The sequence below is a fragment of the Phascolarctos cinereus genome, unplaced genomic scaffold, assembly GCF_003287225.1.
Source record: "Phascolarctos cinereus isolate Bilbo 61053 unplaced genomic scaffold, phaCin_HiC Scaffold_726;HRSCAF=1367, whole genome shotgun sequence".
In the NCBI taxonomy this organism is placed as follows: Eukaryota; Metazoa; Chordata; class Mammalia; order Diprotodontia; family Phascolarctidae; genus Phascolarctos; species Phascolarctos cinereus.
Genome location: NW_027556098.1, coordinates 418,498,881 through 418,526,859, shown reverse-complemented (window position 1 = coordinate 418,526,859; position 27,979 = coordinate 418,498,881). Strand labels below are relative to the sequence as shown.

The following is a 27,979-nucleotide window of genomic DNA, read 5'->3' as shown; positions in this document are numbered from 1 at the left end:
CACCAATAACACCTTCTCAGTGGGCGGGAAAGGCAGAGGATGAAAGGAGAGAATTTGGGTCTGAAAATAAAATAAAATTGAATTTATTTTTAAAGCTAACAAACATGTCACATGTTACAGCTTTAAAAGCCAAAATAAAAAAAAAACTGAATTAGCAAATTAGCCCACATTTAATCCACAATGGAGAGTTTCTCTAAAGAAGCAAGAGATTAGCAGATTTGGAATATAAAAATACTGAAGTGGAGGCAAGTCTGGCAGAAAAGTAGCAAGAAACAAGGCTCAAAGAACATGTGAGCACTCTACAAACCAAAGCAATCTAGAAGACAGAATGCAGAGAGAAACATAAGGATGTTGATCACCCAGCAGAATGTGACAAATAAGACAGCCTGAGAAGGGAGAATGACAAGAATCTGAATAGGACGATACAGGCTAATAAGAAGAACCTCTAAGTAGAAGAGGATACTAAGTAATAGTGGTAGAAGGAGGCTCTGGAACTGAAAGTGGAACAAAGATTATTATGCCTACCCCGGTGTCTTCACTTCCTGGCCCCACATCAGAATCATTAAAGAAGGTAAAATCTACTGTGGAGAAAATTGCCAGGAATGCATTATCTTCTAAACAAGTAAGGTGTCCATGAATGCAAGATAATGGAAAAAATATACATCAGAAAGGTCTGAGACAAAGGGAAGTCTTTTAACAATAAAACAGGCCTTCAAGAGGTCACTGGGGAAAGGGAGAGCATAACGAACCTAAATACTTGGGAGGCCTAAGGCTGAGGTGGATAGGAATGAAAAAGCAAGAAACAGCTGCAGGTAAGAGGATTTTTGTCAAGGCAGTAGATGCCTGAATTACAAGGCTAGGGAGAGGAAGATGTGGACATTTGTTGGCCAAAGACAAGGAGGCAGTACCATTTGGCTGAGGATACCACACTTAATGGCCTTAGGATGATAGAGAGTGGTGGCACAAGATCTCACTCAAGCACCAGAGAAGGCACCTTGGTCTGTAGATACCTGGCACTCTCATGTTTAATGCTTGTTCCAAGATGGGTAGGATGCATGGTCAGAAGATTCTCTGCCTATGAAGTATGCTTGGCTTTTGACTGGTCCTGGTATTTTCCTGGAAGAAGTCCTGGTGGCAGAAAGCCTGGTGTCTGAAACTCTGGTCCTGAAGGCAAGGAAACTCAGGTCTGGGCACTAGATTGTTTTGTGGTTTGGAAGGCTGTTCTGCTTTCTGTGCCCTGCTTTTCTTATGTGGAATGGTGAGACTGGTTGGAGTGGGCAGTGTCTCCATGGGAGACAGTAAGATCAGGCCAGAATTGGCCATCGTAGTGAATCAAGAAAGAGTAGGGGACAGGAATTGGAACAGGACTCCTAAATGGAGGACAGGAAGAAGGGGGCCAGAGCATCACTCTCATCACCTCCAAGATAATGAAAAAGGAGAAAACTGACTCAGAGCAGAATAGTGGTAGACATAGGTCTGTTGTTGGGTGAGGCTTGGGGTGGGGGTGGGATACAGAGAATGGTCTGAACTATCTTATAATTATTTAAGGCTGTGCTGTGCTACTAGCCCCATAGCCCAAGGTGATCAAAGAAAGTGGAACAGATCCTATAATTATTTATAGCCTCTCTTTTGTGTAACAAAAAAAAAATAGAAACTAAGGTAGTGCCTATCAATTGGAGAATGGCTGAACACATTATGGTGCATGAATGTAACCAAATACTATTTAGCTGAAATAAATGAAGAAAGAAACCATCTCAGAGAAACCTGGGAAGATTTACATAAATTGATGCCGAATGAAGTGAGTAGAACCAGAAGAACAATTTATACTATAGTACAAATATTATAAAAACCAACAAGTTGGCGGAGTTGTGAACTGGTCCAACCATTCTAGAAAGCAACTTAGGATTGTGCCTAGAAAAAGCTATTAAACTGTGCATACCCTTTAGCCCAGTGATGCCACTACTAAGTCTATACCGCAAAGAGATGAAAAAAGAAAAAGGACCAATGTATACCAAAGTATTTATAGGAGCTCTTTTGGTGGGGGTAAAGAATTGGAAACTTAGGGAGTACCTATCAATCAGGGAATGGCTGAACAAGATGTAGTAAATGAAGGTAGTGGAATACTATTGTACTGTAAGAAATGATGAAAGGGATGGTTTCAGAAAAACCTGGGAAGACTTCTACGTACTGATGCAAAATGAAGTAAGCAGACGCAGGAGAATAATTTATACAATAACAACAATATTGTAAAGATAATCGACTTTGTTCACACAGAACTGGTACCTCTGGTGGGAGGTCTGCTGAGCCCTTCTCAGGGCCACTCACCCACCTTTGCTGTCTACCTGTCACCCAGCTCTCACCTGTGGCTCCAAGAAGCTACAGCATGGGCAGTGGTCACACCCTGGTAAACCTTCTCAGGAGACAAGCTAAACCAGGTTAAGGGTAACTGATAGGTCTCAAACCTGCTGGTGATCTAGGGGGATGTTTACCCCAAGCATGTGAAGACTTTCCCCAGTGGAATGGGCAGATGAGAACAATTTGTTCCTACGACCATGAAGGCAGCTCAAGCAGGTACTATAGAGCATTTAGAACTTGGTCAGCCATCGAAGACACCAAAGTCATCCACTCTGCATCCCAGCTGTCAATAGCTGTCTTGACTTGTCTTGCCACTGGACTTAGATGACTCTGAGAGAGTAAAGCTGACAACTTTGTACAACTCTGCCTCACTTAAATCCAATTCAAATGCAATTCAAGACATCACCTATGTAGAGATGGAATGAATAATGAGTTTACTAATCACCTTGATTTGCCCGAACTCTTTTATCATACAGGAGAGGCTGAAATAACCTGAGAATCAAAATCAGTTTAACATTCCAGTGATCCTCTGCAGCGTTCACTGCAGAACACGCAGAACACCTCTGCTTGTGCCAGCAACCCCAGGCCTGGCTCAAACTGGTTCATACCAATCCCAAACAGACATGGCTTGCACACACATCTTGGTTCTGGGTACTCTGCATTCCTACTATTCTCCTGCCTCCCTTTGTTGTAAACCATATAATCCATTCCCTAAACCTTCAATCAATTGGAGCAGACAACCAAGGTCTACTGTTCCCCACATGCACCTGTGCTATACTCACCTAATAAACGCTTCTGGGTTTTACCCTTGCACTGTGCCCCCATTCCCTCTGTTCAGGTGGACACTGTACCCCAATTAATCATTCTTCCACAACTGATCAACCATGATGTCATTGGTCCTCTCTGAAATGAAGGACGAACAACAACTGATCAATACAATGACCAACCACAATTCCAAAGGGTTTATGATGAAATGTACCATCTCCAGATAGAAAACTGATGGACTCAGAGGGAAGGGTGAAGCATACATCTTCTTTCTCCCTTTTTTTTTTCGGACATGACTAATGTGATCATTTGTTTTGCACGATTATACATACTTGTAACGGGTTTTGTTTTTCTTGCCTTCTCAATGGGTGGAAGGAGGAAGAAAATCTGGAACTGAAAGCAAAATTAAATTAAATTTAAAAAATTAAAAGGCTTAACCAGCTCTGATCCACATAATGATCATTCGTGATTCCAGAGGATTAATGAGGAGGAATGCTGCCCATTTGATACAGAGGTGATGGTTTAATATGCCAGATGAGATATATTTTTGGAGCTGGCCAATGTGGGAATTTGCTTTGCTGTGCTTATTTATTACAAGGGTTTTATTTTTCTTTGTTTCCCCATGAGGGTAGGCAGTAAGACAAAGAAAAAAAAAAAGTTTGATAATTGAAAAAAATAAAATTTAATTTAAAAAATTAAAAGAAAAAACTAAATTAAGGATGTGCCGATAAAAGTCTCTCCTCATTCGTTACATCTTTAGAGGTTTTCTTGAATGAAGAATTCTCTGATCACTAATGAAGACTCTCCAGTCTGGTTTCTCCTTTATTGATTATATTTATAGGATTTCTTTGTAGAATGAATTTCCTAATGTTCAGTAAAACAGTTACTCTTCCAGTTTTTAAACTAGAAGACAAAGCTGTGTACATTTATTACACCACAACTACATCCCACTTTAAAAAATCATTGACTCTGGAGGTGGCAACTAGGCAAAAGTAAAGATAATTCTAGAACTGAAGTCTCCAGAGGTGCTAGTTCCACTGTACTCTATGCTGATCAGACCACAGCTAAAGTTTCATTTTCAATTCTGGGTGCCACAATGGAGGAAGGAGGTTGATAAACTGGAGAATGTCCAGAAGAAGGCAACTAAGACAGTGAAGGACTTCCAGATCATACCATATGAGCATCTCCTAAAGGAACTGGGAATTATTAGCAAGGAGAAAAAGATTTAGTGGGGAGATCATGACTGTCTTCAATGAAGTATGCAAAGGACTGGTATTCAGAAAAGGGAAGCCTTCTTGGCCCCCAAGTACAGAAGTAATAAAACTGAGTGGAAGTTACAATGAGGCAAAGTTAGATTTGATGTAAAGGAAAACTTCATAATAATTAGAGCTATCCAAAAGTGGGATGCACTGCCTCAGGAGCTAGTAGGTTTCCCTCGCAGGAGGTATGCAAGCAAAGACTGGATGACCACTTAGTAGACTTTTCAAGAAATCTATGCTGTACACAATGACCCACCACCATTCTAAAAGGCTCATGATAAAACATGCTCTCCAATTCCAGATAGAGAACCGATGGATTCAGAGCACACACTGAAGCATTTTTTCCCCTCTTTTTCTTGTTTTTGGGCTGTTTTTTTTTAACATGGCTAGTGTGAAATTTGATTTTGTATAACTATATATATGCTTGTAATAGGTTTTGCTTTTTTTCTCATTAGTTACAGGAAAGGGGGAGGGAGATAATTTGTAACTAAAAAAAAGAAAAAGTAAAAATAAAATTATTTCTAAAAATAGGTATGTTGTATGATATAGTGAGGATTCATGTCCAAGTGTGACTTAGACCAGTTTGTATCTACGATTCCTCTGAACTCTGAGATTCTGTGATCCAGACTGGTTAGCTAAGTGATCTTCACTAGCTCAGATTGACTGATTGACACTATGATTCTATCCTAAGACAATACAGTTAATATAACTTGGAACTATCCAATCCACAGGTAATTACTTAACATCTCAAGAGATATTCTTTTATAAAGAGTCTCCAAATTAAGAATAACCCAGCCATAGGCAAGAAAGTTATTTTAAGTCACTACCTTCCATCTTTTTGTTCCTTGGCTCTAAAAGGTAACTAAAGTGAACCGTATTCATATCAAATACCTAAATGTTTTAGTAAACCAATTTTGAGATCTTATAGTTTAGATGCTACTTCAAATCCTAAATTTATGCTACCCAATTGTCACCAAATGGCAACTAATGTGTATATCAAGAGAAAGATGAACATAGTTAGTTTTCTCTTAAGAATATCAAAACAATTTTATAGTTTGTTACAAAATCTGCGATCTTGACTCTAGAATCGAACAATTTACAAGTCTTTATGAAGACTCTTCTATATTATTATATCTCTGACAGTTAATTTCTAGGATTAAATCTCTGATGGAGCATAAACTACAATCCACAGGTTTTCCCATGGTCAATTATATTGACAGAGTTTTGCTTCAATATGAATTCTTTCATACTTCCTAAGGATGAGCACGTGTTGAAGGCTTTCAACATTCATTACATTTATAGGGATTCTCTCTAGCATGAATTTTTTTATATTATTAGAATGTTCCTTTGAGCTAAAAAAAAAAATTTCCCCAGATTATTATATTTCCCTGGGTTTTTCACCAGTATGAGTTTTCTTGTGTGTGGTAAAGTTTTGTCTCTGCCTAAATGTCTTTCCACATTCAGCACATTCAAAAGGTTTCTCTCCAGTATGAATTCTCTGATGTTGCTTAAAGTTTCCACTCCGGTTGAAAGCTTTCCCACATTCACTACACTGAAAAGGTTTCTCTCCAGTATGAATTCTCTGATGCTTAGTCAAGTCTCCTCTCTGAATGAAAGCTTTCCCACATTCATTACATACGTAGGATTTCTCTCCAGTATGAATTCTTTGATGTTGAGTAAGGCGGTAATTGTTGCTAAAGGCTTTCCCACATTCATTACATCTAAATGGTTTCTCTCCAATATGAATTCTCTGATGGTCAATAAAGGATGTAATATTGCTGAAGACCTCCCCACATTCACTACATTCTTGGGGTTTTTCTTGAGGATGAAGAATTCTCTGATGATTAATAAAGAATTTCCTTAGGCTGAAGTTTCTCCCACATTCATTACACCTAAAAGGTTTCTCTCGTGAATGAATTCCTTGATGTTCAGTAAGGTATTTCTTCCTACTGAAGGCTTTCCCACATTCATTACATTGATGGGGCTTCTCCTGAGAATGAATTTCTTGATGTTCAGTCAGGTACTTTCTTTGACTGAAGGCTCTCCCACATTCGTGACACTGGAAAGGTTTTTCTCCAGTATGAATTCTCCTATGTTTATTAAGATCTCCCCTCTGGCTGAAAGCTTTCTCACACTCATTACACTGAAAGGGTTTCTCTCCCGTATGAATCCTCTGGTGTTGCACAAGAGATGAGCTGTGCCTAAAGTCTTTGCCACATTCATTACATTTATAGGGTTTCCCTCGAGCATGATTTCTCTGATGCTCACTAAGGCGGGAACTATTACTAAAGGTTTGCCCACATTTCTTACATACATAAGGCTTCTCTCGAGTATGAATACTTTGATGTCGAGTTAGTTGATGATTGTCACTGAAGGCTTTTCCACATTCGTTACATTCAAAGGGCTTCTCTCCAATGTGGATTCTCTTATGTTTCTTAAGGTACTCTTGCTGGCTGAAGGCTTTTCCACATTCATTACATACATAAGGCTTCTCTTGAGTATGAACGCTTTGATGTCGGGTGAGGTGGTAATTATTGCTGAAAGTTTTTCCACATTCATTACATTCAAAGGGCTTCTCTCCAGTGTGGATTCGAACATGTTGCTTAAGGTATCCCCTCTGGCTAAAAGCTTTTCCACATACATTACATTGAAAGGGTTTCTCACCAGTATGAATCCTTTGGTGTAGAATAAGGGATGAATTGTTGCCAAAGGTTTTCTGACATAGATTACACTCAAAAGGTTTCAGTCCAGTATGAATTATCTCATGTGTATTAAGGTTTCCCTTCTGGCTAAAAGCTTTCCCACATTCATTACATTTATAGGGCTTCTCTCCAGTGTGAATTCTCTGATGTACAATAAGGCATGAGTTGTTGCTAAAAACTTTCCCACATTCATTACATTTGTGGGGTTTCTCTCCAGAATGTATTCTATGGTACGGAATAAGGTCTGAATGGTAACTGAAGGGCTTTCTGCACTTATACTTAGAAAGTGTCTTTCCCAAGGAGAGTTTACTATATTTACATAGTTCTGAAAATTGTTCAAAGCTTTTTTCAATTGTACATTTGTGGAGACTTTTTCTCATTGGACCTGTCTGTTGTGGAAGAACTGACACTAGATTGAACTTTCCTCCAAAGTCGTGAACACTCAACTCATTAAAAGGTTTTCTGTGAGTGACTATTGATCTCCAGTACTGTCTTTCTGTACTGCCCTTTTGCTTGGCTAATCTGACATCACAATCCCAAGTTTCTTCAAACTTGGGATACGAGGGGCCATCTTTTGTGAATCTCTTCTTGGATAACTCTCTCATAGAAATACCCTCCTTTGAAATCGACTTCTTGGTTTCATATCTTGTCTTCTGAGCAAAAGAAGCTGTAAGAAGGGGAAAAAATTGTTAAAATTCACTGATCTCTGTATTCAGAAAAAAGAAGTTATTTTATAAGACCTAGATTCCATATCTCCAAATCTCCATATTCCAACGATGTTTGCCCAAGCACCACCTTCTGCATGAGGTCTTTCCTGTTCCTCCCAGCTACTGCCTTCTCTACCAATATTACCTTGTGCCTTTTTTAAATTAAATATTCTATTTTTTTTCAATTACATGCAAAAAAACCCCAATTTTAACATTCATTTTTTTAAATTCTGAGTTCCAAATCCTCTCCTTTTCTTCCTCCCTTAACAATTTGATACAGGTTATACATGTGCAGTCAGTCATGAGAACATATTTCCTTATTAGTCATATTGTGAAAGAAAACAGACCAAAACACACATGGAAAAAAAATCAAGTGAAAAATAGTATGCTTTGATCTTCATTCAGACTCCATCAGTTCTTTCTCTTGAGGTGGATAGCATTTTTCATATAAGTCCTTTGGAACTGTCTTAGATCACTGTATTGCTGAGAAGAGCTACGTCATTCATAGTTGATCATCGTACAATATCGCTGTTACTGTGTACAATGTTCTCCTGGTTTTGCTCACTTCACTTTGCATCAGTTCATGTAAGTCCAGGTTTTTCTGAGAGCATCCTGCTCATCATTTTCTATGGCATAATACTGTTTCATCAAAATCACATATTACAACTTGTCCAGCCATTCTGCAGTTGATGGGCATCCCCACAATTTCCAATTTTTTGCCACCACAAAAACAGCAGTTACAAATATTTTTGTACGTATAGATCTTTTTCTTTTTTTATTTCTTTGTGAAAAGACCTAGTAGTAGTATTGATAGATCAAAGGGTATGCATGCTTTTATAGTTCTATGGGCACAGTTCCAAATTGTTCTCCAGAATGGTTGAATCAGTTCACAACTCTATCGACAGAGCATTAGTATCCCAATTTCCCCACATCTCCTCCAACATTTGTCATTTTCCTTTTCTGTCACATTAGCCAATCTGATAGGTATGAGCTGGTACCTCAAAGTTCTTTCAATCTGCATTTCTCTAATCAATAGTGATTTAGAGCAATTTTTCATATGACTACAGATAGCTTTAATTTCTTCATCTGAAAACTGCCTGTTCATATCCTTTGACCATTTATCAATTGGGGAATGACTTGTATTCTTATAAATTTGACTCTGTTCTCCACATATTTGTGAAATGAGGCCTTTATCAAAGAAACTTACTGTAAAAATTTCCCCAGTTTTCTGGCATTGGCTTCATTGATTTTGTTTGTACCTTGTGCCTTTTTCAGATGGGATATGCTAGTTTATGTGAATGTTGTCTCCTCTATCAGAATGTAAGTTCTTTGGGGGCAAAAACTGTTTAATTTTTGTCTTTGTAACCCCAGAACCTAACATAGTTTGGCACATATTTATTATTTGATAAGCACTTGTTGATTAATTTTTAAAAACACACACTCGGGGGCAGCTAGGTGATGCAGTAGATAGAGAACCGGCCCTGAAGTAAGGAGTACCTGAGTTCAAATCCGGCCTCAGACCAAACATTTGACACTTACTAGCTGTGTAACCCCGGGCAAGTCATTTAACCCCAATTGCCTAAAAACAAAACCAAAAAAACAAAAAAATGAAAATAAACACATACACACACAAAGAATGGTCAGTTTGGAAAAGATAGAACAAACATCTTCAAGGAGAAATTGAAGACAAAAACAGGTAAGAATATAGTAACAGAGTAACTACCCAGAACTAAATGTATAACACTCCAGGTTATGGAAAGAATATCATCAGAGAACCACCAGAAGCAATCTTTTATAAAATATTTGCAAAGCGAGAAATAGGAAACAGGTTATAGAAACTACAGATCAGTCAACCTGAAGCTATCTATGGCAAAATTCAGAAAACATAAAATTGATGTTTTGCAAGGCCTCAAAGGAGGAAAAGGCATGGATTCAATAGGAACACATTGGCAAAACTAACCTTTATTGATAAGATTTCTGAACAAATAGACGAGGGGATGTTAAAGGCAGCCAATATCTAGAGTTTGGCAAAGTCTTTCAAGAAATCTTTGTGGTGGGGCACCTAGGTGGTATAGTGGATAGAGCACCAACCCTGGAGTCAGGAGGACCTGAGTTCAAATCCAGCCTCAGACACTTAACACACACTAGCTGTGTGACCCTGGGCAAGTCACTTAACTCCAACTGCCTCACCAAAAAAATAAATAAATAAATGCATAAAATGGGCTTTCTTTGTGGTCAAGATGATGAAATGTGGTCTGGATGAAAGTATCTCAGCTGTTCCTCAGAGATGGTGCTCAGTCTCCTCTCTCTGCCTTTGGTTTTTACTAGCCATTCCCCACGACTGGAATGCTCTCCTCTCTCATCTGCACCCCAGAATCCCCTCCTTCCTTTGAGCCTCCACTCAGGCACTACCTCATATCGCCTACAGGGACAGCTGGCTGAGTAACTTTACCCACAAAGAGTAATGAATAAGAAGATGTCCTCAACCTATGGGGAGTCCTCTAGTAGCACATCTTAGATATGTTAGATATGTTGGCCCTCTCCTCGTCTATGTTTTTATCAAGATGTTCAATGAAATTATAGATAGTTGGTAGAAACAAGCGTGTGTGCAATACTTAATATACCAGATAGCTGAATCAAAAACAATGTTTTTTAAGCTCAGCAGGCTGGGATAATGAGCATGCCTTGTGATCCAATGCTGCTGGTTCCTTCGCTCTTCCTTGAATAAGATACTCCACATTCCTGCTCTAAGCATTTTCACTTGCTGTCCCCCGGGCCTGAAACTCTCTCTCCTCATCTTCACCTCCTGGCTTCCATGACTTCCCTCTGGTCTCAGCTAAAATCTCACCTTCTGCAAAAAGCCTTTCCTATTGGGGCAGCTAGATGGTGCAGTGGGTAGAGCACCGGCCCTGGATTCAGGAAGACCTGAGTTCAAATTTGACCCCAGACACCTGATACTTACTAGCTGTGTGACTCTGGGCAAGTCACTTCACCCCATTGCCTTAAAAGCCTTTCCCAGTCCTTCCTAATTTTAGTGCCTTGCCTCTATTGATTATCTCGAATTGATCCTCTTTAATATACTGAATGTACATAGTTGTCTCCTCCAGTAGACTATGAGCTCCCTGAACGTAGGGACTATTTTTGTCTTTCTTTGTATCTCCAACACTTGGCACAGTACCTGGCACACAGTAAGTGCTGAATAAAAGTTTGATGACTTGGCATGAAATTTAAGGATAAGTGTGAAGCCTTACACTTCAGTTAAAACATCATCTCCACAAATGGTTTGTCAGGAGTCACACTCAAAAGACGTAAAGATTCTGATTGCCACGAGCTCACTACGAACCAGAGTTTCTTGTAGACACTGCAAAAGTGAACACAATCCTGGGCTCCATGAAGAGAGAAGCCTTTTCACATTCATTAGTGTCAAGGTCATAGGAAGCCCTTGTCTTACTCTACTCTATTCTACCCCGCCCACATTTGGACTTTTAAGCTCAGTTCCTCCTGTTGTTCAGTAGTTTTAGTCATGTCTGACCCTTCATGACCCCATTTAGGGTTTTCTTGGCAAAGATACTGGAGTGGTTTGCCATTTCCTTCTCCAGCTCATTTTTATGGATGAGGAAACTAAGGCAAATGGGTTAAGTGACTTGCTCAAGGTCAAACAGCTGTCTGAAGCTAGATTTGAACTCCAGTCTTCCTGACTTCAGGCCCAGAGCTCTATCCACTGAGCCACCTAGTTCAGTTCTAGACACTGTATTTTAAAACCCATGCAGATAAATCATGGTTTGTCCAGAGGAATGGGGCCTTGGCCTTGACAGGAGGCTACCACTGGCCATTTGAAAGCAGCTGAGCAATCGGCCAATCTGTTAACCAAAAAGCATTTAGCCTGCATCTTTCCTATGCAAGATGCCATTCTAGGTAAAGGGATACAAGGTGATAGGAAACAGAAATGAACTAGTCCCTGCTCTCAAGAAGCTCACTTTCATTTGGAACTATGCCCAAAGGGCTACAAAGATGTGCATACCCTTTGATCCAGCAATAGCACTTCTAGGGCTATATCCCAAAGAGATCAAACAAATGGGAAAAGGACCCACATGTACAAAAATACTCATAGCCGCTCTTTTTGTGGTAGCAAAGAATTGGAAGTTGAGAGGATGCCCATCCACTGGGGAATGGCTGAGCAAGTTGTGGTATATGAATGTAACGGAATACTATTGTGCTATAACAAATGATGAACAGGCTGACTTCAGAAAAACCTGGGAAGACTTATATGGTCTGATGCTGAGTGAAGTGAGCAGAACCAGGAGAACGTCATACACAATAACAGCCATGTTATGCAATGACTAATATTGTTAAACTGAACCCTTCTCAGCATTACAAGGATCTAAGACATCTCCAGAGGCCTCGGGATGGAAAATGCTGTCCACATCCAAAGAAAGAACTATGGAAGTCGAATCGCTATCACTTATTTTTACCTTCTGTTGAGTTTTGTTTCATCTTTCTGATGGTTCCTCCTATTGGTTTTAATTTTTACTTACAATTTCACTAATGTGAAAATATGTTTAAGAGGAATGTAAATGTATAGCCTATATCAGATTGTGCGCCATCTTGGGGAGGGTGGGTGGGAGGAAAGGGGAGAAAAATTTTCAACTCAAAAGCATATGGAAGTGATTGTTGATAAATCAAAATAAATTAATAAAATTAAAATAAAATAACTTTAAAAAAAAGAAGCTTACTTTCTATCGAGGGAGACAACATGTACATAAATCCAGGCTATAAAGAATAAAGACAAATAAATAGGCAGTGTCGGGAATGAGGGGCAGCTAGCACTTAGGGCAATCTGGAAAGGCTTCAAATACAAGGTAGTACTTCGGCTGAGACGTGAAGAAAGGAAGGCATTCCAGGCATGGTGGATGGCCATTGCCAGGGCATAGAGCTAGGGAAGGAAAGGGAACACGCATTTATTAAACACCTACTATGTGTTGAGCTAAGTGCTTTACAAGTATTGCCTCTTGATAGGAAATAGAGTGCCATGTGTGAGGAACCGCAAAAAGGCCATTTTGGCTAAGCAGTGTGGGAAAGGACAGAAAGTATGATAAGTTTGGAAAGGCAGGTTGGGGCCAGATTGTAAAGGGCTTTCAAAGCCTCGTAGGAAGAATCCATATTTTATCTGAGAAGTGATAGAAAGTCACTGGAGCTGACCAAGAGGGGAAGTGACATAGTCAGACCAAAGCTGAAGGAGAATCACCCTGGTGAGCATGTGGAGTGAAGGGGGAGAGAGTAAAGGAATGAAGACCAATCATGGCACCACTGAAGTAGTCTAGGTGAGAAGTGCTGAGGCCCTGAGCTAGGCTGGCAGCCATGCAAGAAGGGAAGAGATGAGAGGAACTTAGCAACTGATTAGATAAGTGGGTGAAAGAGTGAGAAGTCAAGGATAACGCCGAGGCCGCACACCTGGGAGACCGGAACAGTGATGGCACCTTGGGCTGTCCAGAAAAGGGGTGGGGGGCGCAAATTTGGGGGGAGATAAAGAGTTCTCTTTGGAATATGTTGTTTCCCCCCACTAAATCCAACCCTCTTCTGAACTGACTTCTTTCCAAGGCATAATTAGTTGGCCAGGTTCAAAACATCAGTCAACCTCGGCAGCATCCCTAATTCTGCTTTCTCCTTTATATCACAGATTTAATCCATTGCCAAGTCTTATCTTCCTTCAAGGCATCTCTCTCTCCTTTTCTCTTCTGCCTGATACAGGCCCCCATGCCCATCCATCTCGATTATTGCAAAAACCTCCAAATTGTCCTCCCTGACTCAAGTCTCTACCTTCTCCCATCTATCTTTCACTTACTCCCCAAAGGGATGTACCTATAAGACAGGCCTGGACAAACTTCTGAAGGAAAAGGGGGATTCTAAGAGCCAGGGGTGAGTAGGGAATGCATGATAGACATGGGGCTGGGGGAGGTAGGGCAAGGCAGGGCAAAGATGAAGAGACAAGTGATTGAGCTTCAGGTCTGAAGAAGGAAGACCATTGTGTTCAGGTGGGAGTGTAATGGATAACGGGGCTGGAAGTCTAGGTTGAGGCCAGGTGGTGAAGGGCTTTAAAAGCCAAGAAGAAGTTTATATTTTATACAAGGTAAAGTTTGTAACCTTGGTTTTGAAAAACATATAGTTTGATAACTGGGTTTCCATGTAATTGACTTCCTCTGTAATTATATTTTTTTAAAAATATTCTTAGAAGGGAATCCTTTGGAGAAAATGTCAGCAGACACCAAAGGCATCCAGGCCACAGAAAAGGTCAAGAACCTGTGTTCTCGAGGTAAGAGGGAGCCACTTATGGGGGCCACTGTAGAGGGAATTCTTGCTCCAGTGTGAGCGATACCAAATGGCTTCTGATTGCCTCTTCCAACTCGGATCTTCTGTAAATCTCTTCAGGTGGTGGCAGTAGGGTCAAGGGGAAAGAAGGAATGACTCTTTCTCTGAAACCGGAGGAGAATTTAACTGGAGAGATACCAGGAAGGGTCTCCTGCTGGTCTTCCAAGACTTACTTAGAAAAGTGCATCTTGGGACACCTCCATCTGGGAGCCACAGGGCTTTGCCTCTCTCCAGCTGGGAAATCACTTCTGGTTTGGAAACAGCAAGCCCTGCTCATGAGAAAGAAACAGGAAGTACTGAAGACAGAGCACCACCCCAGTGCCTTCCCTCTGTTAATTATTTCCTATTTTTCCTGTACATCATTTGCTTCCCTATATATTTGTTTACATGTTATCTATACCATTAGATTGTAAGCTCCTTGAGGGCAGGGATTCTCTTTTACCTCTTTTTGTATCCACAGGGCTTAGCACATAGTAGGTGCTAATAAATGTTTACTGAACTGAATTGAATTGAATCAAATTCTATAAGAAGGTCCAGGGAGTAGTAACAAAAGACTTCAGTAGAACACCCTACATTGTGTTCCCAGGGAGTGCAGGGAATGGATCACAGGGTGAACTGAGGTTCAAATCAAACTAATCCATTTTGGTCCAATCCCAGCTAAGAAATATGAACCTTTCATATCTCTAGGATATGTATTTGAATAATCAATCAATGGACAAACCCCATTAAGAGCCTACTGTGTGTGAGGCAGTGTAGAAAGCACTGGGGATACAGACAAGTCTTGCCCTCAGGGAGCTTACATTCTATAGGGGGCTGTAGATATATAAGCACATGCAAAGTAAATACAAGATAATTTAGAGGGTGAGGCACTAGGAGCTGGAGAGGGCCAGAAAAGGATTCCTATGGGAGGTGGTTTGAGCTCCTCTGACCTTGGAAGGTAAGGATAGCTTGAGCCCCTCCAAAGAGGGCCGAAACCTGGGTTAACCAATCGAAAAGGGCCTCTGATTGGCATAACAGACGTGCCTTGCATGCTGGTAGAAGAAAACCAGACATCCTAAGCATCCTCTTGGAACTACAACGTCAACTGACACTACGACTCCTCTCTTCTCTTATTCCTTTATGGACCCTATCTTATTACAGACTCTGTCCCATTCCCATTTTATGTCATTTCCATGGTCATGGTTAACAGACATGGGGACTATCACTTTGGCTGACACAGGCATCCTGAGTCAGGAGGAGAGAGGGGCTTACTCTGAGGATATAAAAGTTCCCTTCAAATAGCTCTTCTTTGAGTTCAGAATTATTTCTGACTCCCATACATATGTTTCTCTAGCTTAAAGAGAATAAACAGCACGTATACAACCTAATTCCATTTGTTTCTTTATAGACCAACCCTCTGACCCAGTTGACAAAGAAAATGATCCAGAGAGTCTAATAGACAGAGGAGAGCAGAAGGTGCATTCCAGGCACAAGGGAGAGAACTGTACAAACCATGGAGATGGCTATGGGGTATGGTGCATGGGGAACATCCAGGAGGCCAACTGGGCTGGTCAAAAGAACGCACAAAGGGCGGTGCCAAGACTTGGGGAGAGAACCTGTCACTGACAATTCGATCCAACCGCCATTCGTTAAGCACCTACTAGGTGTGTGCCAGGTACTATGCTAGGCTCTGGAAATAAGAAGACAAAATGGAAATGGAGCACCAACACAGAGTGCCTGGCACTAAGAGATGAAGGAATTCATCCACTTTGAGAATATCGCCATACAGCAAATCAGACCAGACCTAAGCACCCCAGACATCTGCAGCCTGTAGGAGGCCACCAGCCAGGAAGAAATAGACTCCATATGTTTCAATGGTGGCTAGGGGAGATTCAGTGGAAAAGCAGAACCATTGATCTACTGTTAGAGAATCCTCAAAACTAGAAACTATGGCGGGGGGGATTATCATTGTAAGAGCAGTCCTGAAAATTACAATTTCTACGTTGCCACCTGGCAGTTCCTCACCCATGACACTCTGTCTCTGTCTCTCTGTCTCTCCCCACTTCTCTGTTCTGCTCTGTCTCTGCCTCTGTCTTCTCTCTCTCTCTCTCTCTCTCTCTCTCTCTCTCTCTCTCTCTCTCTCTCTCTCTCTCTCTCTGTCTCTCTCTTTCTCTGTCTCTCTCCCCCTTCTCTCTCCCTCGCTCCCATTCCTCTCTCCCTCTCTCTCTCTCTCCCTTTCTCTGTCTCTCTGTCTCTCTCTCTTTCTCTGTCTCTGTCTCCCTCTCTGTCTCTCTCCCCCTTCTCTCTCCCTCTCCCTCCCTCCATTCCTCTGTCTGTCTCTCTCTGTCTGTCTCTCTCTCTGTCTCTCTGTCTGTCTGTCTCTCTCTCTCTCTTTCTCTGCCTCTCTCCCCCTTCTCTCTCCCTCCCTCCATTCCTCTCTCCCTCTCTCTCTCTCTTTTTCTCTGTCTCTCTATGTCTCTCTCTCTTTCTCTGTCTCTGTCTCCCTCTCTGTCTCTCTCCCCCTTCTCTCTCTCCCTCTCCCTCCCTCCATTCCTCTCCCTCTCTCTCTCTGTCTCTCTGTCTCTGTCTCTCTCTGTCTCTCTCTCTCTCTTTCCCTCCCTCCCTCCTTTCTCTTTCTCATCTCCTCCTCTTAGCTTTCCTGCTTCCTTCAAGTCCCACCTAAAGTCTGACCTTTTGCAAGCAGCCTTTTCCAAGAAATGGGTTCTGCATGACCGCACATACTTTTTTGTTTCTTGCCTTCTCATTGGGTGGGGGTAGGGGTAAGAGGAGGGAGAGAATTTGGAACTGAAGATGACAAAAATAATAACCACACCAATAATGAGGTCTCTGTGCTTTAAAATAAATAAGCACAGATAATTGTTTTAAAAAAGAAAACAAAAACTGAACTAAAAAGGGAGCTGTTTGCAGTCTTCCCTAACCTTAGAGCCTTCTTTCTGAAGCCATCCCCACTGTCTCCTGTACATGCCTTGTTGGCACACACACACGGTCTCCCCTATCAGGCTGTGAACTCCTTGGGAGCAGGGACTGTTTTCGCCTTTCTTTGTATCTCCAGTCCTCAGCACAGTGCCTGGCACATAGTAAGCATTTATAAATGCTTCTTGACTTGACTATTAGCTCCTAAATATTTTCATCAAGCTCAGAATGAATGAATCAGGAACTGAAAAGGACCTTGGAGACTAGCTGATCCACCTTTTATGTTCCACATTAGACAGCTGAGGCCCCAGAGATGTGAAGTGATCTGTTCACAGTCATATAACTAAAAGGAAGCAGTGTCAGGATTAGAACCTGGACCTCCTGAGTGCGAGCCCATTGCTCTTTCCACTATCTCATGCCTTGTACCATGGACCTCCCAGATAGAGAGGTCTTTGTTTGGAGATGAGAGTTGGGCAGAAAAGAGTGGCATGATGGCTACTGACCCAGTAGCTGCTGGGCTAAAGCAGGGTATGCCTGATCCATCCTCAACGCAGCTGTCCAACTGACATTCCTAAAACATGGACCTGACACAGTGCTCCCTTGTTCCGAAATGTTCAGAGCTACCATACTGTCTCCCCTACAACACTTAGAATATGACTCAATTCACAAAAGTTGTATTGCCTCTACTCTAAAGCACAAAATTCCCAACTAGGCCTTAAAGCCAGCCCTACAATATAGCTCCCACCCAAAATGGTTTTTCCAGACTTGCTTATCTCATGAAACATCCTCCCTTCAAGCCCTTTCCATGCAGATCAAATCGGGCTGGTTGTATCCTGGACATAACATCCCACCTCCTACCTCCATGTCCCCACCATGGCTTCACCTCTGCCACCTGTTAGAGTCTCTAGCTCCCTGCAAAGCACAGCTCGGGTCTGATGTACTATAAGCAGCCCCGCCAGATCCCTCCTGTTTCTCTCTAGAGTAATTTATGTAATTTTGTGTTACTTATCTTCACAGATGTTGCATCCCCCACATCTAAGTTAAACTCCTTGAAGACAGTGTTTTGTTTCTGTGTTTGCCTCTCAGGCACTTAGCACAGTGCCTTGCACATAGTAGGCACCTCATAAATGCTTCAGAACTGCACCATTGACTTTCCAATGGTCAGATATTTGCTCCGGGGGCAAGCTGTCCTTACCAAGGGAGACAAAGTTCTGGTAGTTCTCCAGCATCACCTCCCTGTACAGGTCCTTCTGGGCCGGCTCCAAGTGCCCCCACTCCTCCTGGGTGAAGTCCACAGCCACATCCTGGAACGTCACCAATTCCTGAAAGGGCAAACATTTTGGTGGTGCAGTGGATGGAGCACTAGGCCTAGAGCTGTGAAGACTTGAGTTCAAATCCAGCCTCAGCCTTTTCCTGTAGGGTTAACCACGTCACCCACACTCTCCTACTCAGATTCTAGCGATTCCTTCTTACGTTCAGGATGAAACGTTGGGCATTTAAAACTCTTAACAAGTAGGCCCCTTCCCACCTTTCCAGTTTCTCCCTTCCCCATATTCTATAATCCAGCTTTACTGGCCTCCTTGCTATACCTCATATGTGATGCTCATTTCTCATCTCTACGCCTTTGCATTGGCTGTCCCTCACGCCTGGAGCGCTCTTTCTCCTCACCTCCACATCTTAGCTTCTCTGGCTTTTTTCAAGACTCAGCTTATGGCCTTTGCCTTGGGACTATAAAACAGCTCCAGGCAGTCCCGGTGCTTGGCTGAAAGACCACCATGAACACTCAGCAGCAGCCAGATCAACCAAGGATGTCCTTGATGCACTGCCTGGTTGAACAGCCTTGTGCAATGGCTAAATAAGTCTCCTTTTGTGAACAGCTGAATGGCCTACAAGCATTTCATTTCATTTCAGTACAAAACATAGTATTTGTATTATATTCTACCCAGGAACCAGCCCAACTCAGAGCCAGCGCAGAAAAGAAGGAACAATGTTTTTGCCTCTCTTTGCATCTCCTGGACTTAGTGCACATATGATCAGAGCTCAATGCATGCTGGCTGATTGATACTACTTTCTTCCTTTTTTGTTTTTTGAGGCATTTGGGGTTAAGTGACTTGCCCAAGGTCACACAGCTAATAAGTGTCAAGTGTCTGGTCTGAGACTGGATTTGAACTCAGATCTTCCTGACTGCAGGGCCGGTACTCTATCCACTGTACCACCTAGCTGCCCCTTGATGCTACTTTCTAATTAGATATATCACTCTCCATTACTGACCACAAGGTTTGGGGAATAATCAATCAACCAGCATGTACTAAGCATTTACTGTATATGAGGTACTGTCCTCAGGAGTCAGATTATAAACCACAGATTTATATGTGAGCTTTATCTTACACCTAGGCATTAACAACTGTGACCTCAAACCACTCCTCCCTTTATACGAGCTATCCATGGTGCCCCTTCTCCCCTCCTTCCAGGAGAAGGGCAGATCACAACTCACTGGCAGGAATACAGTCAGTGGACCTTTGTGGATTCATAGGATTTTCAAGTAGGTGCACATACATCCCAATCAGGCTTGGAGTTGGGAAGACCTGAGTTGAAATATGACCTCAGACACTTACTAACTATAAAATCATGAGCAAGTCACTTAACATCTGTTTGCCTCATTTTCCTGATCTGTAAAATGGGGATACGATAGCAATCTACCTCCCAGGGTTGCAAGGAGCAAATAAGATATTATTTGTAAAAGTGCTTAGCACAGTGCCTGGCACATAGGAAGCATGGCAGAAATGTCAGCTGCTATTGTTATTATTATTATTATTATTATTATTATTATTATTATTATTATTTAAAAGGGAGAGGCAGGACAGGCCACAAGGATGGTGAAGAGACAATGCGGGCTGGTTGAAGGAACAGGGGTGCTGAGTCCAGAGAAGAGAAGACTCAGGGAAGACATGATTTTGTCTTCAGGTATTTGAAGGGCCCTCCCATGGAGGCGTCTTCTGCTTGGCTCAAAAGGGCAGATCAAGAAGCAACAGGTCAGACTTATGAAGACTTGCATTTAGGTTTGAGGCAAAGAAAAGCCCCCTAACCCCAGGAAAGCGATCCAAAAGTGAAGCAGGCTTTCTCAGGTAGTAAGGGAGTCACCAGAGGTCTTCCAGAAAAACCCAACGGCCATATGGGCACAGAGGGGACGCTTGGTCGTTTCACATCCTCAAAGCCCTAGATGTACTCAAAGGGGTCAACGTTCGAGAAGATATGTTGTATTGTTTGGTTTTTAATCTGATAGCTGCATGGCACGGTCAATAGAACACTGTGCCTGGGAGTCAGGAAGACCTGAGTTTGAATCTGTCTCAGACATTTACTAGCTGTGTGTCTCTGAGCAATTAACAACCTCCATCTGACTCAGTTTTCCCATTTGTAAATGGGAATTACAATGGCATCTACCTCACAGGGTTGTTGTGAGGATTAAAAGAGATAATATATGTACACATTTATTACAACAGAAAACACTAAAAGACAACTGAATTCAAGTCAAATACAAATATAGTTTTTGACCCAGGTAGCCAAGTCTGAAACCTACATCCCTTCTGTTACAAACGGTACTCAAAGAGTCCAAAGTTATGCATACTATCAGTTACATGAGATAATTTTTCTGAAGTGTTTTTTTTAATTGGAGAATATTATGGATTTGGGGAATTGTTTGTTTGGAAGTAATAGATGTGTCAAAACAAAATGTATTAATAAATTTTAATATAAGGAAACAAAATAATTTACGGGGGGCAAGGTTAATAGATTCAATTATATAATATCTACCTGATGAAATATAAGAAAATTTTAAAAATAAAAGAAGTGGAATAAGAAACATGATTCTTTCTACATATGCATCATAAAGCTTCATTTGTAGAATTTATAGGCAATTGATACAAATCTATGAGTACAGTATGTAATCTCAGTGGACAAAGGGCCAAAGGGCCAGACAGTCTACCAATGAAGAAATATGCCTAGTAATAATAATAATAATAATAATAATAGCTAGCATTTACATAATGCTTCAAGGTTTACCAAGTGCTTTACAAATATCATGTCATTTGAGCCTCCCAACTCTAAGACATAAGTGCTATTATTATCCTCATTTCACAATTGAGAAAACTGAGGCAGAGAGAGGTTGAGGGACTTGCCCAAGGTCACCCAGCTAGTAAGTGTTGGAGGCCAGGTTTGAACTCGGATCTGCCTGGCTCTAGGTCCAGTGCTCTATCCACCAGCTACGAATACTTTGAAAAATGTTCAGCATCACCAATGACTAAAGGAATAAAAAGTTAACTCATGAGATTCTGCCTTACACCAACTAAAGTAACAAAAATAAACTAAAATGATCTAACTTAATGTTGGGGGGCTGGGAGGAAATGGACAAGCTTAGACATTCTGGTGTCTTTGAAATATCCAGTATTTCTGGGTAGCGATCTGGCACTTCCAGGCTTCCCTCATTCTAAGAAATCACCCCAGCCCTCATTTCCTGTCCCCGTATTTCCAGCACTGCTACCATATGTGGGTAACCTCTTTCCCCACTTTCCTTTGCCTTTCCCATACCCTCCAGAAGACTAATTTTTTTCTGATCGAGTTCAAATCAACAAGCATTTATTAAGCACTTACTATATGCCAGGCACTGTGCTAAGCACTGAGAATAGAAATATAAGCAGAAGACAGTCCCTACCCTGAAGGAACATACATTCTACAGGGGGAAATGATACATTAAAAAAAAAGAATTTTTTTTTCCCAAGGAAAAAGAAAATATACAAATTCAGGGGGAAAATTTAGCAGGACATGATAATGAGGAAGAAAAATCTGCCTAGTCCCAGAATGCCAAGCGAGAGAAAGTCCTGATAGGTCAAGCTAAAAACAAAGAAATAAAGCTGAAGAAAATAGCTTACGAAGCTCATGGTGTGGTCAATATGGAAATATGTTTTGCATGACTGCACACACATAATCTATATCAAATTGCTTGCCTTCTCAAGGAGAGGGAAGGAAAGAGAATTAGGAACTCAAAATTTTAAAACATGAATGTCAAAATTTTGTTTTTACATGTAATTGGAAAAAAAATTAAATATGTTTTTTTAAAAGAAGTTAATGGTGGCAACTTTTCTGTGGTGACAACTAGACACTGAGGGGAATGGCTGAACATGTTGTGGTATATGAATGGGTTGGAATACTCTTGTGTTATAAGAAATGAGGAAGGGGATGGCTTCAGAGAAACCCAAGAATACCTTTATGAACTGATACAGAGTTAAATGATCAGAACCAGGACAACAATTCATACAATGACAACAATATTGTAAAGACAAACCTTGAAAGACTTAGAAACTCTGATCAGCCCAATAACCAATACGAGGAATTCAGAAAAACACAGAAATATTTGTGTGAAGTAAGCAGAACCAAGAAAAAAAAATGAACGTAATGAAGATACCACTGGAAAGGTAAAAAATGATAAAAATGTAAGTGAACTCCATAGAAGCATAATGACTAAGCTTGGCCCCAGAGAAGAGATAGGAAAGCACATTGCTCTCCTTTCAGGGGAGCAGTGAGTGGAGGAGAAATAAAAATAATAATGAGGGCTAACATTTATACAGTGCCTCCCATGTGCCAGGCTCTAGGCGAAGTGCTTTACAAACATTATCCTATTTGGTCCCCCCGAGACAACCGTGAGAGGCAGGTGTTGTTATTAGATGTCACTGACGCTGTCACATATGATTCATTTATTGGTGGGCTTTGCTGAACTGCTGTTTCTGATCTTTGTTACTGAGTAAGGGAAGGGAGAGAAATATAGTCATCATTATTGTTATTGCATCATTAATAATGATACCTAGCTTTTACATAGTGCTTTAAGGTTTACAAAACACTGTACATGTGCATTTTCTCATTGGATCTTCACAGCAACCCCGTGAGGCAAGAGCTATTATTATCCCAATCTTAGAGATGAGGAAACTGAGGCAGATAGAGGCTAAGTGACTTGCCTGTGGTCACACAGCTAGTCGGTGACTGAGGCTGAATTTGAACTCAGGTCTTCCTGACTCCAGGCCCAGTGCTCTATCCACTGCACCACTGAGCCGCAAATCAACGAATGTGACGCAGTAACAGATTTTTAAAAAAAAGCAAAACACTTTTTTTAAAAAAGGGAAACAACCAAAAAGAACCCAAATGAATGGCCAAAGAGGAGCCTTCTGCAGCAGGCAGGAAGCTTAGAGGAAGCATTCACTGGACAGGGCTAGGGCACAACGGGAAGATGAATGGATCCTGGCCCAGGTCCTACCCCTGGTGAACCGAGGTAGGTATATCTCATCTCTGGGCCTCAGTTTCCCCATGTGTGAAATGGGGAGGGGGGAGGCTAACATGATTTCTCATACCCTTTCCAGTGCTAACCCCCCTCCTAAATCTACCCATATCCTAAGTCAGATTTCCCGATTGTTTGCTGGAGAATAACCAAGTGGTGGGACGTTGGATTGGATTTGGTTGCAGGGGCACTGGCCAAGCACAGGGGAAAGAGAGGTTTGAGAAACAGGACGGTATTTCAGAAGAGGCAGGAAAGCCTAACTCACCTGGGACTTGGCCATCAGGTGCCCAGATGTCACGCCCTCCACCTCCTCCTTCACTCTTCTCATTGGGGGAAGGACAAAATCTTGAGAAAGCAGAGCTGGGGGAAAAGAAAAGAGGTAAGCGGCCAGTCCTAGCAGGCAGCTTCCAGATCCCCCCGGGGGGACAGGTCCCCACACAGCAGCTGGCTGGCAGCCCAGAGGCAGACGAGAGGCAGCCGTGTCAGTTCTCCTTGGATCACAGCCACAGCTCATGGGCCCAAATGGGCAGGTTCCCAGGGACAGAGAACCTCCTGCTATGTCCTGGGTGACACTGAGTGTGAGACTCAAGGTCTCCATGACTCAATTGCTTCACTCTTGGAGGGGGCAGGAAGGGCAGTCCAAATCTGTGATTTAACTCATGTCTGAAGCTCTCCAGTGAGGAACATCCCTATAACGATACTCGGCTACTCCTAGTCCTAAGAGGGTTGCTAGGCCACTGGGAGGCTAAGCGCTTTGTCTCAGGTCACACAGGCCATGGACCTAGAGGTGGAAGGGGGCCCTGCCTCTAGCCCGGACCCTTGAGCATCCAGTCTACTGATGTCTGTGGATGCCTCACAATCGTGTCTCTAGGTGTATAAAATAAAATGCATAGGATTACAAAGAAAACCAATCATATTGAAATACGGTCACTAAAATGATTTTAGCTCATACGTCCCAGGTTAAGAACCACTTCAGTCCTAGAAAACGGAAATGACTTGCCCAAGGTCATGCAGGTAAGAAGCCTCAGAGATGGACTTGGACCCAGATCTTTCTGACACCAAGGCAGGCTGCCAATCCCCTCTGCTGCTAGGCTGCCTCTCCACATCAAATTAAATGTTTCCATTCCCTTCTCTGGTTTGTGCGCAATGTGTGAGACCTGTTCAGGTTGGCCTCTGATGGCAGAGCTCAGGGCAATCGGTGGATAAGACTAGGAGCCACAGGGCAGAAGTCACCAAGCACCCATTTAGGCCTGATGTTGGGAGAAACACGATGTCCCAATGGTTAGAGCCATCTCTAGGGAGGATGAACTGCTTGGGGGCAGTTCAGTCTTCCACCTCTCATTTGGTATATCTTTTTCCCAAAAAGACTGAACCAGAAGGCTGCCAAGTAGCCTGGTGTTCTGTGATTTGGTGTGAATCAACTAGCTGAACTGGTGGAGAAAGCTAATTGAAGGTTCTCTGCAGACACCTAGCTTTCAGAAGCCCCCCTCGCGTCAGCAGCAGTGAAGGGAAGATCACTCCCAGCCTTGCTGGGGTTGCACACATTTGGATTGAACAAATTTTACATGCTAAAGCTTGGAAGAAGGAGAGAAAAGGATGGAAACGGAGTGATTGCCCAGGAATGGGCTCTACTGAGGGATGAGAAAGGCAGTGGAAAGTGACAGTGGTGCTTTTAAAAATGAAGAAAGGAATATCAGTAAGACCCTTTTAAAACTAGTCTAAAGGATGCAGTCATAGATTGAGAGCTGGAAGCAACCTTAGAGACCACTGAGTCCACCCCCTCATTTTACAGGTGAGGAAACTGAGGCAGACAGCAGTTAAGTGACTTGCCCAAGGACACATAACTAGTAAGTATCTGAGGCAGGATTTGAACTCAGGTCTTCTCAGCATACTACTCAAGATCCACCTCGCCACCTCCATCGGCCTGTAAGAGTCTTCACTCACTAAGCCATGGAGATCTGCTCTTCCCTACCTCACATCAGAAGAGCAGAAAGGATGCGGGTCTGCAGGGCCCAGAAGGTGAGCCCAGGGATGGCACTCTCCCATTGACTGCCCTGCTCAGACTGAGGCGTGGCAGGTGAATGGAGCTAGACCCAGACCGCCTTGGCTACTCTTGCAGAACCGAGACAGAGAATTCTAAGTCCCTTCTAGCACGGTATCTGTGGCCCAATGAACGGTGTTTGAGGCAGGAGGGGAGCTGTTACGTCTGGGCTCCTGCTCTCCCTGCCAGGGTTCCCTCATCTACTCTCCCCAAAGGTGTCCCTCCCACACGCCTCTTCTCCATACCGCTCCACGCCCCCAGCCCCAGAACTCCTCACCTCTCTCTTCAAGCATGAGGAGCCAGGAGGCCTCCATGGTCACCTCTCAAGGCTGGTCTTAACATCTGGCTTTTCTCAGGTCCTCTCTCCCCAGCCCCAGTGACGGGGACTTGCCCGATCACCCGAAGCTCCAGGACATCTTCCTTTCATAGATCTCAGCACTGAAGGTCCGGGCAAAGGTCTGGGCATAAGTGGGATGGATTTGGGCTCCCAGAGGGCTGTCTTCCAATCCCTCCACCTTTCTGAAGAGCTGGCCACTGGTGCTCTGTGGATTCACCTTCAGGGTGCTGGGGGCCAGAGACAAAGCAGAGTCAACAATGAGACCCAGAAAGCACCCCCAAGCACTTAGCCCAACACAACAGTAGGCACTTAATAAATGCTTACTGGCTGACTGGCTGACAATCACACATTCTAGGCCAGGCCCACCTAGAGTATGTGCTGTTTTTTGCATGTCATTGTCTCCCCACCCAGCCCCAGAATGTGAGCTCTTGGAGGACCAGGCTGTCTTTGCCATTCTTTGCAGCCCAGCACTTATAGCAAGGTACCTGGCACACAGCAGGCGCTTAATAAATTCTTGTTGATGGAGTAAGTCCCAACACAAAACTAGGCATGAAATCATCTCCCGCGATTGCACTCCATTCATTTGACAATTGCCTAGTACACACAGCATGCCAACCTGTGGCAGCTACTACTAGACCAGGGATCTTAGGAGGCGGGAGGCTGGAGAGACACCCGAAGGTGGGAGGGGGCAAAAAGCGGCTGAACTGAGACAGCTAAGCGGCACCGGGAGCAGAATCAGGAAGACCTGAGTTCACATCCTACCCAGCCACTTAATTAACTTGTGACCCGGGATAAGTTACTTAACCCACAGCCTGCCTCAGTTTCCTCATGAGATAATATACATAAGTGTCATATGAATGGCAGGCCTGAAGGAAGCCTTTCCTTCTGAAATCACCTTCCATCTACCCTCCGTATGTGTATATGTGTATGTGTTTATATGCATGCATGTGCACATAACAGTCTCAGCCTCACTCTCTTCCCGAGCTATCAACGTCCGGCGGTAAGACAAAAGTCAGGAGGACTGGCGATGGCCCGGGACGCAGGGGGCAGCCTCAGAATCTCCAGTGTCTGCCCAGGCTCAACAGCAGCATATGGACATGGTGTATGTGTATGGTGTGTGCGTAGGGCACAACAAATACAAAATACGTTGTCTCCCCATTAGAATGTCAGCTGCCTGAGGGCAAGGACCGCATCTTTGCCTCTCTTTTTATCCCCAGCTCTTAGCTTTGTTCATCAGTCCTGTCAGACTCTTCCTGACCCCATTTGGGGTTTCTTGGCAAAGATACCGGAGTGGATTGCCATTTCATTCTCCAGTCCATTTGACAGATGAGGAACTCAGGCAAACAGGGTGAAGTGACTTGCCCAGGATCACACAGCTAGGAAGTGTCTGAGGCCGGATTTGAAGTCAGGAAGATGAGTCTTCTGATCTCAGGCCCAGGGTTCTAGCCACTGAGCCACCCAGCCTAGTGCTGGCACACAGTAAGGGCTTGTTGCCTGACATCCCTGCAGCTACCACCACCCCCATCTTTCCCTGTCCTAGGCATCCCAGCAATCTCTCAAAACGGCATCTCCCTGGACCTCCTGGTATCACACATACGTGAGGTACATACATACATACATACATGATATGCACCTGCCATCATGGATACTCACAGCTCCAGCTTCCTGAGACCCCCAACACCCAGCCCTCAGGTTCTCCAGCCCAGGGTCTGAGAGTGTTACCCAAAGACGGCTGGATCTGGTGCCTAGGACGGAGCTCCCTGGGTGGGCTCATACACACAGGTGTGTGTGTCTACACAGGGAGACAGACCCCAGGCAGAGACAGAAGCGGGCCATGCAAAACCCCGGACTCTACTCTCAGAGTCTGAGCACACCCCCGCCCTGCCCTCCACCCTTGCAGAGCCCCTTCCCCTCCCTCTGGCACGCATGCACATGCAATCCCACACATACATGACTGCACGCACGCACGATCCCCAGCCCCTCACACACTCACACACGCGTGTCACGCCCATGCACACACAAGCCCAGCTCCCCTCCCTGGCTCCTGTCCAAGTGCCCCAGGAACAAAGCACCCGCTCCATCCCTACCCCTGCCCAGCCCTGGAGATCTGCGCCTGCGCACCTGAACCCGGTCCTCAGGACAACGCTTAGGACGAAGTTTAGGAGATCCTCTCAGGACCAGTTTAGGGGATCCCTGGACTGGTCACTTACTC

The 27,979-nt window shown here is 43.2% G+C and overlaps 1 protein-coding gene across 1 annotated transcript; it reads right to left on the bottom strand.

The window, feature by feature from the left end:
* Positions 1-67: 67 nt before the first annotated feature.
* Positions 68-27,979, bottom strand: LOC110219745 (uncharacterized). Its single transcript, XM_021003366.2, has 6 exons — positions 27,889-27,979; positions 25,708-25,994; positions 23,655-23,749; positions 18,263-18,389; positions 14,328-14,423; positions 68-7,748 (listed from the first exon to the last, which is right to left on the bottom strand). The coding sequence occupies exons 2-6, from the start codon at positions 25,742-25,744 to the stop codon at positions 5,758-5,760; spliced, it is 2,346 nt and encodes a 781-aa protein (XP_020859025.1). The 5' UTR covers positions 25,745-25,994; positions 27,889-27,979; the 3' UTR covers positions 68-5,757.